At 39.2% G+C, this 18,528-nt stretch overlaps 3 protein-coding genes across 3 annotated transcripts; all 3 read right to left on the minus strand.

The window, feature by feature from the left end:
- Positions 1-1,000: 1,000 nt before the first annotated feature.
- LOC141811814 (uncharacterized) lies at positions 1,001-2,563 on the minus strand. Its single transcript, XM_074699871.1, has one exon. It carries the CDS (start codon positions 2,522-2,524, stop codon positions 1,208-1,210), a length of 1,317 nt encoding a protein of 438 aa, XP_074555972.1. The 5' UTR covers positions 2,525-2,563; the 3' UTR covers positions 1,001-1,207.
- Positions 2,564-3,647: 1,084 nt separating this feature from the next.
- LOC141848698 (uncharacterized) lies at positions 3,648-11,542 on the minus strand. Its single transcript, XM_074736743.1, has 10 exons — positions 11,317-11,542; positions 8,921-9,047; positions 8,750-8,836; positions 7,322-7,407; positions 7,053-7,250; positions 5,391-5,587; positions 4,467-4,625; positions 4,292-4,372; positions 4,146-4,200; positions 3,648-4,079 (listed from the first exon to the last, which is right to left on the minus strand). The coding sequence occupies exons 1-10, from the start codon at positions 11,425-11,427 to the stop codon at positions 3,891-3,893; spliced, it is 1,290 nt and encodes a 429-aa protein (XP_074592844.1). The 5' UTR covers positions 11,428-11,542; the 3' UTR covers positions 3,648-3,890.
- Positions 11,543-12,860: 1,318 nt separating this feature from the next.
- On the minus strand, positions 12,861-17,703 carry LOC141848745 (pentatricopeptide repeat-containing protein At4g32450, mitochondrial-like). Its single transcript, XM_074736800.1, has 3 exons — positions 17,536-17,703; positions 14,998-17,439; positions 12,861-13,083 (listed from the first exon to the last, which is right to left on the minus strand). Exon 2 carries the CDS (start codon positions 17,326-17,328, stop codon positions 15,007-15,009), a length of 2,322 nt encoding a protein of 773 aa, XP_074592901.1. The 5' UTR covers positions 17,329-17,439; positions 17,536-17,703; the 3' UTR covers positions 12,861-13,083; positions 14,998-15,006.
- Positions 17,704-18,528: the final 825 nt, after the last annotated feature.

Raw genomic sequence — 18,528 nt, forward strand, 5'->3', positions numbered from 1 at the left:
TGGAAGACGGTTACAGACAGCTTGCCCTTGTCCCTCAGATGCCATCCCCCTGGCGCAGGTGTCAGACAGTATCAGAGGTTGTCCCCCCGGATACCCTCAAAGCCTGCTTCGCTGACAAGAACATACTTCCTCAACAACACCTCAGCCAACAAATACATGTTGCTAAGACTTGAATCGCACAGCACCTCAGCCAACAAATATATGTTACTAAGACTTGAATCACACAGCATTTCAGTCAACAAATACACGTTGCTATGATGATTCAAACTCGAAACCTCAAGTAATATATGTCTTCATACTTACCACTTAAGTTTATATAAACTATGGACACAAAAAAAAAGCAAATTATAAGAAAAGAACTAAATATTGTCTTTTTAAAATCAAAAGATTATTTCATTTAAACATAGAATCACTAATTCCTCCATCACAAATATCCATACGGCAACACATTAAAGAAAGTATTTATCAAGAAATTGTTTTTTCTTGCCAAACTGTTAAAAGTGAATACTTATAATGAATTCTTTGCTTTCCTTACAAATATGAGAATGAATAATAGTTGAAAATGAATGGTTTTTGATAAAGTTGTCTATTTTACCTGTGAAATCATAATAACAACACTTGAAAGTAGACTTGCCAATGAAGAAAACCTTAAGGAGATGACACGGCTTCAGGAGGAGGAGAAGGCAAGGATTCATTGAGCAAGCCTTAAGGTAGGCCTAGAGAAGAATTTGAGGGAAAGGCAACCAATTGAATACTCAGGCTTCCTGGCGGAGACAAGGTTGTTGAGCAGCTCCGCCACTTGTTCAACGGAAACTGCGTGCAGAGTGCGACGGTTACTCCGTTCCCGAACTGTTTGCGATCTTTTTCCTTCCTTCACCTTTGACATGCATCTTATCGAGTATTTGCCGTGCTACTCTGTCCAACATTTATTTTCCGGGACAGCGACGTAGAAAACAAAATTAGTAGAGGACAATTGTTTTCGTCGACATGAAGGTTGTGCTTTGGCAAAAGGCTTGTGAATTGTGATGCAAAAGGAGAAAATTTACAAGAGGAAACGGCAAGAGAATCTTGATTCATGACTTTATGTACACAAATTGCAGGCACCCCGAACTCGATCTCCCCACACACCCACACAGTTTAGTTCTACTGCATCTTATTCACGTCGTCCATTCTCAGCTTCCGAGTTATGGAAATTTGCACACGGATTTCAAGTGGCGGAGAGAGAAGACCAGAGCGAACGGGAGAAGGTGGAGGAGAGGGCGATGCCGGCCATGTTGAGGCCGGTGGTGCCGCAGTCCGGCACGGGGACGCACGCCCACTTGCCCTGGGCCCGGTGGTAGGAGAGCCACGCCAGGTCCCAGCATCCCCTGCAGTTGGACATGAGCGCCATCCGCACCACGCCTTCTCGCTCCACCAGGCACCCCATCATCGCCGTGTACGGACGCCACCGCAGCCCTTCCACAATCGCTGCCGGCGCCCTCGACGTCAACTCCCACTCCGTCCCGTTCTCGCTCAGCCCCAGCAGCTCCACGCCAGTAACTACGCGCGTCCTGGTGGTGCCGCCGCCGCCAGCGGTCTCCGACACCGACGAGCGCACCACCGCCACGTTTCCATCGCCGTACACGTGGAAACGGTCGCTTGTGTTGAATCCCACAGGCGGGCCTCCTTGGAAGCCCGCCGGGAACCTCGGGCGGTGTGCCAGTACCACCGCCGGCCCCTCCTCTCCTCCGCCGCCGCATGAGAGAACCACGCTTTCGAGCCCTAACTGAACCACGTTCAAGCACACATCCCTTCTGCGGCCGATTCCCGTCGCGCCTGCCTCGGTCGGCTCCGGCTCCGCCTCGACCGCGCGCCACGAGTCGGTTTCCGATCGGTACTCGAAGAGCACGGAGCGGTTATGAACCATCTCCGCGAAGAGGAAGCGAAAGTGATCGACGCCGGAGGGATCGGCAACCAGCTTCAGCCCCGATCTCCTCCACGACGCGGTGCCGCGCGGCCCCATCGGGCTGGGCGGGATCCGCCGCACGGAGCGCGTAGCGAGGTTGAACGCGACGAGCTCGCGGCGGCTGTTGGAGGCGAAAAGGAAGACGCCTCCGGAGGCAGCGAGAAAGTAGAGGTCCTCGCCGGGGGCGACGGCCGCGCTCGCGACGGGGATCTTGAACCACCGGCCGAAGCGGTCATTGAATCCGCGCAGTACGGAATCCCTAGGGGGCCGCTTCTTGTAGATGAAGAGCCATCCGCCGCCGCGATCGGAGCGGAGGTCGTAGAGGCGGCGGAAGTCGTGAGCGGAGACGAGGGAGGCGAGGGCCTTGGAGACGGATCGGACGCGGAGAAGCTCCGGGAGGGCGAGGCGGAAGAAGATCTCGTGTAGGAGCTCGGAGGGGAGGAGGCAGAGGCCGACAGCGGTGGAGGCGCGATCGGCGTCCCTCATAATTTTGGGGTTGATGGGGCGATCCCCGAGGGGGAAGGGTTGGGGTTTGGGGGTATTTATGGAAAATAACGGCAGCAAGCAACATGGGGGCATCCTGGGCTCCGCGGTATTCTTCGCCGTATCAGCTCCGGAATTTCTCTTTCTCTTTTTATGTTTTCTGTAACAATAACAAAGCGTGTACCACGGCAGTGTGATTTACGTACTGCTTGCTACCTGCTTTATCGGTCTGCCTACGCTTTCCCCACCCACGACCAATGCCCCCTTTTCGCTCCATTCAGTGGTCGTCGTCGGTAGGATGGTGGATATATTATTCGGTGTGCGCCACTGCCTTCACCGTTACACTGCTCAGTCCGCTCGACTCGACCTGGTCGACCCGAACCGTGCAGTGCTTTGACAATTGCAATTGTTTGTTTCTTTATCCGTAGTGGTGACGAAGATGCCATTTCATAAAAATAAAACTTAACATATGGATGGATCATTAGTTTAATAAGGCGGCGAGACGGGTGACGACGCGAAGCATGCGTGAAGTCGTATTGTTCGATGCTATTTGTGCTCTCATAAAATAAGAGAAGGGAGTTGCCCGTTGCGCTATTGGATAACGTATAATACTAAGGAACCGCAGTAGGTTTTCGGATTGGTTTCTGAATGGCTTAGTGACATAAGGATCCGAATAAAGTAGCCAAGACGTTGATGCAGGCAGCGTTTTAAAATCGGATCCGATCGGATCATTTAATTAAAAATTTCAAGAGTTTTTAGAAGTAAATAAATTAAATCATTGGAAATATCGCCACTCGCCGGCCACTACCTAACTTTTCCTCCATGCGACTCGATGAATCTTTGTCTTTACAATTTCTTTATTTTTTCTTATGGAGATAATGATGACGGGGACGGCCAACGACCAATCCAAACCAGCTCCAACTTAAGTAAATTATGTTGAAACAGAGCCAACCACACAAAAATGGTTTAACTGCTCTTTCGATTGAATAGATGCTTTGATTATTTGCCTTATTAATCGGTGATGAAGTTTGAGGCGAATTCTTAAGTTGTTCATCTGCTACCTAACAACTGGTTAATTACAGCTGAGCGAGCCAATTAGCTGCAGCTGGTTCTGGGAGAATTAAACTACTTCATGTTGGATCAATATCTTACGCTAATCACGAAGAAAATAGGTTTTAAATCGAACCGAATCCTCCACCTGCAGTTCAAGCTCAAATCCTTAAAAAATAATTCTAGCTTTTCAATTGTCATGGTGAGTGTGGTGCAAGGCAGTCGCTGTATGACTCCATTACTAGTTGATCTGTAACAAACAAAGCATGCAAAAATACCCAAAGCTCTCAGCAAGTTCCATGAAACTCAGGAAGAGATCGAGGTAGAAGAATACACGTTTGGCAGTGAAATCAGACGATCATTTCAAGGACTGAATCCAAGTGATCATGAAAAACTTCAGAATTGTATATAATCAAGGAGCCTTTCTCCTGCTGCCAATGCTACTTGGGCTCCTCGAACCAGCAGAATCATGCGACTCCTTAGTCGAAGTAACAGCACTGCTGCGATTTCCACGATGGTGAGGATTCTCAGACTTTGTGCTACTTTTCACACTTTGTGAGACCAACTCTAGAGATTTGGCCTCCTCCATTAGCATAGCTAGCTGGTACAACAACGATGTATCAGTAAAATAGCAAGTTGAACCATGAATTGGCATCTTCAAACTTACCTTGATTTCATTTTCCTTTAGACGGTCTTGCAGAATGCAGATTGCCGGGTTTAAGCTGCAAAGATTGAAATAGCCAGCTCAAGTAAACAAGATTATGGTTCTTCGAGTTATCATAATGAAACTAAAAGGATATGAAAATCACCTACCAATATTCCATCAGTTTACAGAGTGAGGCCTGATATGTAGATGTGTGATGAATATAATTTAAGGGGTGTATTCTCCCGTCACTTGTTAAAACATGGAAGCAATTAAGGAAACATATGAGTTCTAGGTTTAAACTAAAACTTGTAAAGGAGTTTGTGAATCGTGCAGAAATAGTACTGCATGTTTTGAAGTATGGCTTGCTTATATGCTGATCGTTCTTCCTCAAATAATACATGCTGCATGTCTGTAAATGATGACAAGGGAGAGTCGAGACTCCAGAGATATCTAGCTGGCAAAACTTGAAGTGGTACTTCCTTCCTAACATACTCTGCACCACTGTCAGCCAAGACAATTTAGAGAAACGAATTAGGAACCCTGCAACTTAGAAGATTTCATTCCAGTTATCAATCAGTTTTTTGTGCTCCTGAGAATAAGAATGTATTAAGAGATTTCATGTGTTTGCAGAACCTTGGTGAGGTCATACATAATCCAATAGAAATCACAATTGACTAGCCATGTGCTCAATACTAGTTGGGTTTTTTTTTCTTTTTCACATAGGTCAGTAGAAGAAATTGGGACCTCTATAACAAACAGAGCGAAAGGAGAGAAAGGACAAAGGATGTTTAGAACCAGTCACATTAAAAGCTTACTATGTGCCCGCAAGTACACCTGCCTGTGCAGGTGCACAAGATTGATGTACAATGGAAAGCAAAACTGAATGTGTAAAAGAAAATGAACTAGGAAAAATACATATAGAAGGAAAGTATGTCTGCTATGTTCAAAAATAGAACGCCCATAGTTATGCACAAGAAAACGTTTCAAATCAAAAATGTATTGTGAACGACTTGATCTCTTGTGGCAAATGGTCAGGTACTAGAACTTTATGCCTAAACAATTAATTCAATGCAAAATAGCTAGAAGTTACTGTGAAGAAACATATGAAGACATACAAATCGACACAAAATTCTAGTAATATAAAGTAACAACAGGTTGTCCAAGTTAAAGAATGAATCACGGGCCGAAAATTCCAACACCTGAGATCAAGTAAAAACCAATGGCACAAAAATGTTTAGCGGAAGCAAAATTCAATTTTCTAAATACCTCATATCCATGTTTGAACGATGCAATGCCTCCTGCATGCTTGGAGTCATATCGGAAGAATCTGAGCTGACACCTGCATTAGCTACATTACCCTCATTGTAAACAATAAGAGAGCTTTCTCTTGCCCTTTGCTTTGCCGAATAATCTACATCAGCATGAGAAAATAGTTCCCCTAGCTCTGAAGATCTTCCCCCAACCTAAAGAAAGCATGTTGCGTATGTCATGTTATTAATTGGTGGATGTTCTCAACAAGTTATGAGCATTTGCTCACATAATAAGTTTTACTCAGTAGAAACATGCATCACAGTCCAACAAAGTTCTACTGAACATATGATGTTACCAACTCTGCAAAAGAACAATGCCAATAGTAAAACATTAAGGATGATAAGTTCTTCAAAATTTTCTCTAAATCCAGAAAAACACTTTAGTTTGAGAAGCCAAGTGCATTTTGGTGGATCAGCCATTCAGTCAATGAGTAGCAATATAATAAGGCAGTAAACCGTTGCTATGACTACTAGTTTCTGCACCATATGTAATTGACTGAGCATTTTATGTTTTTCCATGCAGAAACTTCACAATAGCGCCTGATGTTTTTCACCCTATATTGATTGAACAAAATAAATAGGTGCATTAATCATCAAAGGGCAATGGTTAAAGGCTCAATGAATCATATCCATCCATTAAACTCTATCAAAAGATATATCACTAGTAAACAAGATTTTATTGAACAAAAATAATAGTTCACTAGGGAAAGGCATCCCACATCTATATTCATCTAGTATTAACATAAACAGATGACTGGAGGATAATACTTGATGGGAAATTTATACTTATAGGAGATTGCAAATTACACCAATAACCATTCTAACATGAATAACTAAAATGACTTTTATCACATCAATGTAGTTTTAAATACTCCTTTCACAAAACTAATCACAATAATTGCCTAGAAACCATACAAGTTTTTCTAAATCAGTAAACACTATTGCAAATCCTTCATTTTTCATAATATCCATCACTTCTCTTATGAGATAAGTAGTGTCCTCTTTTGACATAAATCCTATTGATTTTGCAAAAAAACATATCACCCTCTTATTCTTTCCTCATTCACTCTTTTCCAAAATTCATGATGTGATTCGAACATTAAAGAGACAGTTGGAGTTGTGTCTATTGAGGGAAAACTCTGAAAGACTCGTTTAAGATGGTATGAATATGTACTTAGGCGACCAATAATTACTTTTATTAAGTGATGTGAGACCATGACAAAATACACACATTAATCGAGAAAGGAGACCAAAGAAAAATTGATAAAACAGGATAAAATTCATTTAAATATAGATAATGATATAGTAGGGGATCAAACTCAATAGCATAAGAGAATCCATATAGTCATCCCTACTTAGTGGGATAAAAGCTTGGTGGTTGTTGTATTCATTAACTTAAATGCAAATATAATCCTCTAGGAAGGATTTATGCATAAAAAACATATTTTAGTGCATCAAAACTGTGGATAAAATTGCAAATCAGCAATATAAATACATAGATAAAGGCATCCTGTTATGTCAAAGGTTTATTAGGAACTGTGTTCAGAAGTAGAAAACAAACTGCCTTTGATGGGGAAAAAACCAACATATTACACAAAAACTGAATTCCGCACATTACCCTAGTACTTTTGGATGCTCTAGAATCTCCAGTATCCTGTTCAGAGCTCTTGATTAAACTGGAATTGAATGCTGACATGCTATTCTCCGAGGAAGTCCAAGACGTTTCAACTTCTATGATGGAACTGTTGGTATTCAATGGAACCTGTCTCTGTTTTCCATCCATAGATTGGAAAGCAATTACTTGAATTCTTCCCACCTGTAAAAAACTACATCTGGTATCAAGCTAAATGAAGCTCCATGTTGTAGAGTGGTCAGTATACAACAGACCTTCAGGGAATCTTCACTATAACAAGAAAATATCAAACCAATGAAACCATTGTCCAGAAGTTGATACATTGCCTGAGTTCTAACATCTGCAGATGACAAACTCAAGTTCAATATGTCAATGATAAATTTGAGAAGAAAAAATAAGTGTAAATCAGCATGTATCACATAAATCAAATGACACACATGTTCTCCATGATTCAAGGTACAAAAGTAGAAAGACTTGATACATTATCTTATGGATATGTACACCACAGAAGAATATATCAAATGGATAATCTGCTAATATATTCTTCAAAAAATTGTTTCCCATTCATGTGTTATTAACACACAAATTGGATACATTTATATACAAGATTTTCTTAGAGGAAGATTTAGAGATGCAAGATTTTTATGAAGAGAAAAGGTGACTTCAGATGCAACAGTTACTTGAAGAAGTGTATTGTTTTAAGCTACCCCATTTCTTCTTTTGTTCGTGTCATGCATGAACCAGTTTATCACTCTCAATCTACAACAGATGCATAGACAACTATGATTGGGAACCTTGGGGATAGAGACTGAGCTTCTAGCACTTGACATCATGAATAAATCGGTCATTATTGGAGTTTGTAACGCAGATGACTGCAGAAGCATGCACTAGCTTGTGTCAACATTATCAAAGGTAGGAGTTGTGAGGTAATTAAGTGGGTGAGCATGAGCGACTATGGTGGTGGTCCACATGATGGAAAAGCTTGGTGTCGATGTTCCGCAGTGTTGCCAGATAGGAGAAAAACAATCATTATGCTAGCTCCTGCAGCTTGTCAAGGAAGGAGGAGGTAGCTTAGGCATGATGATTAAGAGCAGAGATGAGTGTGCTTAATTCAAAAGAAGCGTAAACAAAGGCATAGGTGAGGATGATGGCTCACATGGGTGCTTTTTCTCTGAGTGAGCTAAGGTGTAGAGAAAGATGGTCACAGGATTGTTGCAAGCAGATTTGAAGTCATCAAGGTGGCTTCCTTGTCAAGCAATCCTAAGAGCAGTAGAAAATGAAAATTCGACAGTGCTGCACAGGAGGGAATCCAAGTACCGCTGGTTCAAATAGAAAAGAGAGGTTGGGATTAAGCTGAGAGATTTATTGATGCATGAAGGTTATGTTGCAATTTGAAGTGAGCATAGGCAAAAGCATAGAACTAGAATGGGATAAAGAGGAGGGTCCCATCCACTACATCGTGGATGTTGCCTCCCCTTTCAAACCCCTGATCTCTAATACAAAACTGAAAGAAAAACAGGTGATTTATAAAAATAAACAATTGCACTTATATATAAGACCTTGGTATATCTAATAGAGTAATTCTGCATGAGAACCATATATTCTAACGGAAATACATTTTAGCGAGTTCAACAAAGTATAGTCAGTTTTGGCACAATTCGCAATTAAAAATTTCAGCTTACCTACATGAGATGGAAGGACTGTAATGTGAGGATGAGAATGGTACCAGCCAATGACCCTTGTTGTTTTTCCTGTTACCAAAGTCATTCTGTGCTAAAAGGTCAAGTTTCACATTCAAAGGTCACCATTCATTAGAAACAAGAAATTAGTAATGAAGAAACAGATGATGGATATCTCAGCTTGAGCTGAAGCAGCAGCAAGCAACTCCGGATTAGTCTCCACACGGTCTTTACGACGGTCAGATCGCATCTGTGGTGATGCTCCCCAGATAAGTGCAGTTGCATGACCACCATCCGAATACTACAATATCTGGAGTCAGAATATGAACTAAAGATACCTAGCTAAAAAATAAAGCAAACGTAAAGATATATAAAATTATAATTGTGCCACATTTGCAAAGTATCCATCCAAACTCACAAGACCTAAGAGTGCCATAGTATGAAGCAGAAAAATATCAATGACAAAAATAATACAAACATACAGGGAAATGAATCAGTTGTGCCAAAGTAAGAGCCAACAATTTCACCCAAACAGTTGGGAATGCTCTTGTCGGTTCTGTTGAAGACATCCTTTTCTTTTTCCAAGAACAACAATGACTTGTATAACTAGTGAGCATATGGACAGAAATTCAGTCTTTATCATTTGCGTCAAAGGAACTACGGATAATGGGGCTTCAATTTCTAAAAACATATTCCAATTTTTGTAAGTACCCAAGTAACTGATGTGTGACACAATTTGCCAACAATTCATTTATTGACTCTACATCACCGCTTAACATATCCCGAAATTGCTGTTTTGTTTCAGATTGAAAAGACAAATCCTGGTTCGAGTTTACCAAAAATCTCAACAAAAATGCACTCAAGGATCATGATGATCTTCATAAACAAATTATTAGCAGAAGACTTGCACGGTTTCATTGTACAGCAACTTCAAACTATAATTACTTGATAAGTTACTCCGTCACCATACCGTATTTTGAAGCTCCTAGTGTTTACCTTTTTTATCAAGTTTTTTAAACGCATATGCAAACAGTATAAAGCCACCACTGTGGATCATACAAAGCCAATATTTAAAAAACACTTTAAAAATTTATATTGACAATAATGCATAAATTACCTATAATAATATGAATAAATTTATTGTTACTATTGTTAAAGTTGATTCACTAAGCACTTATCCTAAAAACTCGAGTTGTAAAGAAAAAGACCAATTTATATTTATATTTTCAATGGACCACCGCACTAGTCCATATAGGACCAATAGTGTGGAATCTCCTAACTTTAATACGGAGGTAGGAGAATTTTTTTTTTGTTTAACACAGGTAGGATTCGTACCCTAGATCTCCTACTCTAATACCATTTTAAAGTAGATGATTAATCACTTATCCCAAAAGCTTGAACTATTACAAAATAGACCACACTTGACTATGTACAGCCAATGAGTGTGGAGTCTCCTAGCATCAATAATTACAATATCAAAAATTGATCAAAAGAAATCAATACAAAATGAAATTAGCATAAAAGACTTAACATGTCAATCTAATCAACTTAAGTAATCAGTAATTCCATATAAAAGACTCTACATTACCAACGTGCCTTTAACATGCAAACGTAGGCCTAAGGAAGGCCAGAAGTGGCAGGTCATGATCAATGTGACCAAGTCCTGCATTGCACATTTCCACAAATTTCTTTGAAAGAAATTCAGCAATGCATGGATAAAGTCAGAAATTGAACTCACTAAATATTCCCTATGCATGAATAAAAGCATAAGTGTTGGTCCCAAGCCTGGATTAGAAGGGCTGAGAGTAAAGTTAGACCTTAACAACCGCCTACAAAATATCTAAATACAATCAATATGGATTGTAGTTGTATGTCTTGTATAGAGTTTAGTAGAGGGATAAGTTCCATGTAACTGACCTAAAATAGTTGGGTTTATAAGTTTCAATAAGTTGGCTTTCATGACAGATTAAAACCCACAGCATCTTTAGGAAGTTAACAGTGAACACCCAATTTACAACCTGACTCTTAATCACGAAATGGTAGCTCCTTGAACCACCTCAACTCACTAGATAAATGCCCCATGTACAAATGAACTGAGCAAACTTCCAGAAATCACGTCATTAAGAAATCTTAACCATGTTAAATTCCACTAAAATAGTGCCGCTAACCACACGCCAAAAGGAGAAATTTTGCACCTAATGAAATATATGAAATGACGGTGCCCGAAATGGAGCTTCGTATTTTGACCTAAAGTGATCCTGGTTCAGCTACTCGTGAAAAATAGCACTACATCAATGCTTTTATAAAAGATAAATCAAAACCCTAGTAACCAGAGCGCCATCCACAATAGGATCAAATAAGCAAATGGATCATCGATTATTTCCTCCATATCAAGAAAGAGAAAAATCAACCGTCTTTTCTACGATTTCTACAAATCCATTTTTTTAACAAAAAATAATGATGAGATTAGAATGAACCCCCCGCCAGAACATTGAAGCCAACGACAACAGATCGTAAATACATATACTAGAAAAAGAGGATTGCAAAGGGGGGGAAGGAGGATGGTTTACTTGGATATCACCGAGGAGGAGGCCCATGATCTCCTCGGTCTCAGTGGTCAGTGCGTGGGTGAGACAAGTGAGCCACACCTCCTCCGCCATCTTCACCGATCCTAGCGACATGGCCCAGGTCTTCCGATGGCGGAATCCGTCGCCGCCTACTCTTCCTCAGGATGGATTTCCGCAGTCGGAAGAAGTAGAAGAAATCGCAAGGACGGCGAGGTCAAGAAAAAGAATAATAAATAAATAAATAAATAGCGTACAATTTTACTTCCGCTAGACATACGATAGATCTTGTCGCAGGTTTGTAAGTCGCAGCTGGTTCTTTACGGCGTAATATTGCCAACTTTCTATGATAGTCCGCGATAGTTAGAGTATTCTCTAAACACTTCTTATTTGCTGTGTTGGTAGAGTTGTCAAATGAGTTAATCTATGATAGGAGGTCAATTCATTAAAAATTTATCATATGACGCGGTGGAACAGGTCAATCCATCAATTTGGCAGATTGAAAAATTTCCAATCTAATCCAATTCAAGGTAGGCTGTGAGAAAAATGGGTATGGACCTGTCAAAAAATAAAAAATATTAAAAATTTTAAATTTGGATTATAATTTAAATTGATTAAGTTGAAAATTTTAAAATTGAATTATAATTTTTAAGTTTGAATTATAATTTAGACGAATCAAACTCACTAATTCATTGAGTTTTTTACTTTAATTTTAAAATTTAAAAATAAATAAACTTTTTTAATCCGCGGACCAATCCAAGTCTGCTACAGGCCAACTCACACGGATCGTGAGCCTAGAAATCAACCCATCTGAACTCATCTTAAAATGGATTGATAAAATTTTAATCCAACCCATTTAAATTACTTACCTCCTGGTATTAACATTTATTAGTAACAGAATAATCTCAAGCTAATTTGCAAATCAGCTTGACACTATAATTTTTCTGTTTGTAGGTTTTACATAAATTGTTGCATAGTTTTGAGACTCAAAAAATGATTAAAAAATCTTTAAATTATTCGGTGGAAATGCATCTTGTAGATAATAGTTACTAAGGGATGTTTGAGTAAGAGATTAGAATTATAGAAGATTAATGATGATTTAAAATCTTTAGAGGGCATTTTAAACAGGATAATAAACTAGGAGGATCAAAATGAAATTTGTATGACAAGTAAACCGCACCTAGATTCTACCTAAACTTTAAACTTAAGTACTAGTGTGGGATCAATTAATTATTGAGTACCTATTCTTACTTCCCACTTTTATTAAATTTTATCACAAAAATAAAACAAAATCAGCAATTATATAATAATTACATAATAATAAATTGTTTTATAAATGATAAGATAAAATATATTTGAAGACACCAACTAGTTCTTTGGTAAATGCCATTCAGATGAGAGCTAAATGCCTTTAGCTAGTTTCTCAGATATATTCACTGAATTATGAGTGAAAATTTTGCTTTATACGTTCTTTCCACTTCCATGTTTTGGAAATCAGAAAGTTTTAAAAAAAAATGCACTGGTCCGTTCTCTAAAAAACAAGTTTGTTTGGTATTTATATTCATCTCAGTTCAATTAGCCTAAAGGCAGCAACATCTGATTCAATATAAATAAGAATCAAAATTTGGTATACAAACTAACAATCTAGGCGAAATATCCTCATGAGAGAAAATTGGCCTCCACCATGCTAGATTGGCATTTTCCAAAGACTTTCTTGCATGTCCTCCCAATGTAAGATGCTCTTGCGGCGATAATCTCGTCCCTCTCTCCAATCTGTTGTATCGGAATAGGCTAATCAGTATACTTCCAATAACTCATAAGAAAAGAGGCAAAACAAACCAGCTCAAAAGGTTAAGGGAAAGAGAACACAAAAGAACCTTAGCAAATTGTCAAACATAACTTTCACCAGTGATTTAAAGCAATTAGATGGATGGAGAATAAAACCACTTGAAGAGAAAAACTGCAATCTGCAGAATATGTTGGGGAGAATAACCAGAAAGAGCAGACACAGGATAGAGAGATTTTAAAGGTTTTCTATCCTAAACTGAGTGGGTAGCTCAACCATATCAAGAGGGAAGGTGCATGGAAAAAGAATATATACACTATTTTCTCGAGATATTTTGTAGAGTTTGTATCCATATTTTACTGGGCATACGCAGCACATGGGAAAAAAAAGAATTCCCAAAAAGCAAATAAATATTAGTAATAGAAAAAAGAGAAGAAAAAAAACTAGCATGTAATGTGTAATGAAATAGAATTGTGGAATAATAATTGTTTTTCAAGCACGAAAAATAATTAGTTGCTGGCAGTTTGAAAGCTACTGTAACATTTTTAGTGTAAGTTATCACAATGAGAAATCAAGTAACAACAACAATGTTCAAAAGAACAGAAGTACAAGCAAAGTAGATGAAATAAAAGGAATGATAGTACAGAGGAGTAAAGAATACTAAATGAATGATAACATAAAATTCAAACAATCAAAAGTTACTGCATGCAACAGAAGATATCAAATTAATCAGCATTAAAAGTTTGAGCCAGATTCTAACTAATTCAAAGGGCTGTCCCAAATAGTTGAGACAAAAACGGTAAGACAAGAAGTTTGAATATCACCATTATATCATAATTCTTTGGTATTGTACTTAGCTGTGAATCATCAAACTAATTACCCTCCCACTGCGAATGACAAAATGACAATTGAGAAACAAGGAAAAGATCAGGAACATAAACAATGGGAAGATCATTCCCTGGCTTTCCTCCACTATGCTTTTGCCCGACTCAATTGCAACTAATAAGTTTATAGAAACGACTGCTAAAAGTTCAAATCAATTGATTCATCTGAATATTAATTATGTATCTAAGTATGTAATAAAAAATTCTTCCACCTCTCCCTCCATATATGTGAATTCTTTCCTCTGAACTTTCTCTGTCTCAATAGGAAACACTGTGTTAGGGAGGAACAACTGAGCACTAACAAGCAATCAATGACTTGTATAGGATTCAAATCATGTACTTGAATCATGAAAATGTCAATTATCATGCAGGAGGTGTAGAAGGTTGATTGTGCAATTTGATGCACCACATATGCTTTCAAGGAGGTTGAGCTGCTCAATGATCTTGCCAGGGGTACAAGAAGCAATGGACCCTTGTTGAGGATGGATGGACAACATCCCTATCTGAGGTGATTCAGGAAAAGATTAGAGCAAGTTAGTGACTTTCCAGATCTGCTGACCTGAAAAGATGTTCTGCTGATTCAATCAGATGTTGACCAAGTGATTCCCAATGAAATTATCTCAACTCCAGACTTCAGAACCCAATAAGTTCAATCTGTTATGATAATAAGAATTGAATCCCTAGAAGCTGATGTCTAATAGGTACAGTCCTAACATACTCAAGAGAATCCATGTATTAAGATCGGATCAATTTTGTCCAATTTGTTTTCTAACATAAAGTATAGAATAAACCTAGCTTCATCTTTTGGGACAAGTATCACTAAAATAACATTTAACAATGTATAACAGCACAAATGATTTAATTAAGCATTATTCAAGATGTAATAACTATGAAGAACTTAAGTAGTAATAGGAAAATATCAATTAAAAAAAAGAACTTAACATTTACAAGTATCAAGTTTTTCAAGTAAATTTTTCAAAAATTTTAGAAAAAAAAACCTAAGCCGCAGAACATTACCTGTTAAGATTACCAATAATCTTTGCATGAGCATACTCCATTCTCAAAATGATGAAATCTCTTAGCATCTCTTGCAATGATTAGTCTTCCAACTAGCTTTGATATGATTTTCAAAGCATTATGGCAATCTCCACAAACACGAAGATTTTTCATAATCTTAATATCTGATCGAACAGAGGTAGTCATAAGGGCGTAAGAAAGAGCCAGCCTCTCACTGTGAGCAAGCAAAGCATCCTCCTTAGATTCCTGGTCAACATCATGGAGCACAAATCTTGTGTCTGGCACATATCCAGCCTCCTTCATTTGTTGTTGCAAGCATCTTAGCTGCGCATAAAGTTTGTCATTTTCAGGATGAGATCTGTCTCCTGCTCTGTATTCACGAATTCTGCTCTTAAGTTGAAGACTTTTCTTCTTTTCTTTCTCCTTTGCCAAATCTGAATCTTTCACAAGCAACAAACCATTCTTAGATTGTTCATTTAGCCTAGAAGCATCTAATTGCTCGACAACCTTAGCACATAGATCCCCTAGTTCCAAATTTCCATTTAATCTAGCAAGAGTCATTAGTGTTTCCCAAATATCAATACTTGGCTCAAATGGCATCTGGTGAATGAATTCAAGAGCTTCTTCCAAATATCCAGCTCTCCCAAGCATATCTACAATGCCAAAATAATGTTCCATGCCAGGAGCAATACCAAAATCTTTTTCCATTGATGCAAAGTGTAACAACCCTTCCTCAATAGCTCCTAGACAACCACAGACATAAAAAATGGAGACAAACAATCCTCCATCAGGTGTCAGCCCTTCCTGTTTAAACCCAGCAAACATTTCAATTGCATCCTCTCCATGCCCATTATTTGCAAGACCCAGTATCATGGTATCCCAAGATGTCAAATTTCGATGAGGCATATTATCAAATAGCTGAAAAGCATCAGATGTTGAACTGCATTTGAAGTACATATCCAAAATCTTGTTGTTTACTCTAACCTCAGCATTTCCAAATCTTCGTAATATGTGGCTATGTAATTTTCTTGCTTCTTCTATAAACTTGTCATCATCACATGCTACTATCAAATTCAAATACCTTGGAAGGTCCACCATAAACCCATTCTTCTCGAGAATAGCCAACACTTCCATTGCTTCTTTCATCTTCTTTTCTTTGCAAAGCTCATCCAGTTCTTCAATTGTACCCTTGTATCTACTAGAATAGCCAATTTCAGCAGATCCAATAGAAGATTCAGAAATATCTAGTTCTACTGAATTACCAGAGAAAACAGAGTGCGGATGAACAACAGGAGGATTCTCTCTTTGATATCCAGCATGGTCATACAAAATGTCAGTTGGCATTTCTTTTAAAACCCCATTTGAACTTTGATGACTATTTCCTTCTCTAACTGTATAAGTTCCTTTCTCACCATTTGCTATGGTGCTATGATCACGAACAACATTTGAACTATTGGAAAAGCCTTCCTTTTGGGCATCTCCACCATGTATGCTAGGATTATGTACCCAAGCTCCTGCTCTGTTATCCAGACAATTAGAATTTGGATCATGTTGCACATTCCCTGGATTATGCCCATATTTTTCATTGCTGAAGCTTGAATATGTGCTGAAGCGGTCTGGATATCTCTCTCCATAATGGCCACTAGGATCTTGATATGATTCCTCCCTTCTATGCCATTCTTTCCCATTTGCATATGATTCACCATTTGCTATATGCCCACGAACAACATTTGAATTTTGGCTATGCCACCTTGTTTGTGGACCATTGTAGTGCTGACTAGTAAAAGCACTTGTAATCTGCCCGCCAGTTCCAGAATACCCCTGATTGTATCCATCAGAATTGACAGAAAATTCATGTTTGCTTCTACATTCATTGTCAGTAGCATTCATTTGATATACATGCGCAGCAGCATTGCTAGTGTCACATCTATTTGAGCTTGAACTGGACTCCCCGTGGATACCACTTCCGTGGTAATTCAACCGTTCATGACAATAAGTTGGAGTTCCTCCCACCTCTCCACTCCTGTAGCCATCTGGATCCTGATACATACCAGTGGGAAATGATGGACGGGAGTTGTAATGGGGTTCACTGGCACTCTCCTGGTGGGCATAGTGGCCAGGTGGAAAATCATTTCTTTGAGTAGCAGTGCTCAGCCACCGAAGGCACGGGGGTGGAGTTAGTGCGTTGGGGGCAAAATTCTCATGCAGACTCCCAGGGTTTCGAAGAGGGAGTCGGAGAGAATATGCGAGAAATGAAGGAGAATGCAAGCGAACCTGAAATAGCAGAGAGAGGGAACCCTTGGCAAGGATCGGTATCTTATTCTTGAACATTATACGCTGCCTCCAGTTAGTTCGAATATATTGCCTTCGACAATAACAATTGAGAGTGCGAGTGAACAAGGAGAGCAAATTGGCTCCTTCGAAACAAAACCAATCAGTAACCTGCTAATGATTAAACAAAACTTACAGAACGGATAAACAATGAGCAAAATTTAACGAAAGAAGGAAAAAAAACTCAACCTTGAGTTCAGAAAATACCTAACAAGTGGATCGAGGAGACGGAGGCGATCAACCGGTCCTTGCTGCCATCATCATGAACCAGGAAGAAGGGCAGGTCTCGTGAGGCGGCGGCGGCGCCGACGGCAAGGAAAATGAGAGGAGAAACTCTGGCGTTGGCGGCGGCGGGGAGGGAGTGCCGGAATGTCGAACGGAAGGGGTTATTAATGGGGTTAGGGTTGTTTACGAAAAGGCACTTTTAATAGTAATATTTGGTAAATATTGACAGGATGGAAGATACATTACGCTTGGAAGAATTTGAGGTATAAAACTGGGCAGGTTGCCCGTGACCAGATCCGATCTAACTAAGTCCGGTTTGATTTAGTCCGGTCTGACTAGTGTTCTATGTGGTCCGTTAAACAATATATTTCCGTCAGGTCCGGCCCAACCTAAATGTTAGACTGGGTAATACGCGTTTGGCCTGCAGGTTCAACTGGACCCGAGCAATTTCAATATAATATTGTAAAATTGACTTTTAAAATTAAAAATATTATCTTTATTTTTAAAAAGTTGGTGGTACTCTGTAATAATAATAATAATAATAATAATATAGGATTAAGGAGGTAGAATAGCCCAATAAACCAAGATATTTGGGTCGGACTATTCAAGATTCGGTTGGGTTGAACCCAAAAGAAAAAAAAAACTAAAGAAGGATATGGGGCTTGGTAGCCCAGCCTAGAGGAGAACTCAAGAGCTAGAAATGTTCGACACTCAAACCTATGATGTTTGGGGATGTGCAATGCTTAGGCTCAAGGAAGTTCCAAGAATATGATGAACGTAAGTTTAACCTAAGGTGAATCAATTTAGAAATGGACAATTGGTAATGAAAGCAACCAATGATGATAAACGTTAACTATTATTAATGGGGGTCGAGCTCAACGCATCCGAGATACGCATTTCTCTCTCACTATGTCCCATTATGCTTGCATACAATAACTCCCTTCGATGGGAAGACTCCTAGTCGATCTAGTTCTC

This window comes from Curcuma longa, chromosome 17 (assembly GCF_044706935.1).
Source record: "Curcuma longa cultivar G26 ecotype Majalengka, Jawa Barat chromosome 17, ITB_CL_G26_1.1, whole genome shotgun sequence".
In the NCBI taxonomy this organism is placed as follows: domain Eukaryota; kingdom Viridiplantae; phylum Streptophyta; class Magnoliopsida; order Zingiberales; family Zingiberaceae; genus Curcuma; species Curcuma longa.

What these genes read in the sequence shown, in the direction of transcription:
- LOC141811814 (XM_074699871.1), bottom strand. Translation starts at nt 2,524, where the DNA reads ATGCCCCCATGTTGCTTGCTGCCGTTATTTTCCATAAATACCCCCAAA.
- LOC141848698 (XM_074736743.1), bottom strand. Translation starts at nt 11,427, where the DNA reads ATGTCGCTAGGATCGGTGAAGATGGCGGAGGAGGTGTGGCTCACTTGT. An exon ending in TGCTTCAGCTCAAGCTGAGA is followed by an intron (nt 8,837 to 8,920) that starts TATCCATCATCT and finishes CCTTTTAGCACA; the next exon opens with GAATGACTTTGGTAACAGGA. An exon ending in AGTCCTTCCATCTCATGTAG is followed by an intron (nt 7,408 to 8,749) that starts GTAAGCTGAAAT and finishes TGTCATCTGCAG; the next exon opens with ATGTTAGAACTCAGGCAATG.
- LOC141848745 (XM_074736800.1), bottom strand. Translation starts at nt 17,328, where the DNA reads ATGTTCAAGAATAAGATACCGATCCTTGCCAAGGGTTCCCTCTCTCTG.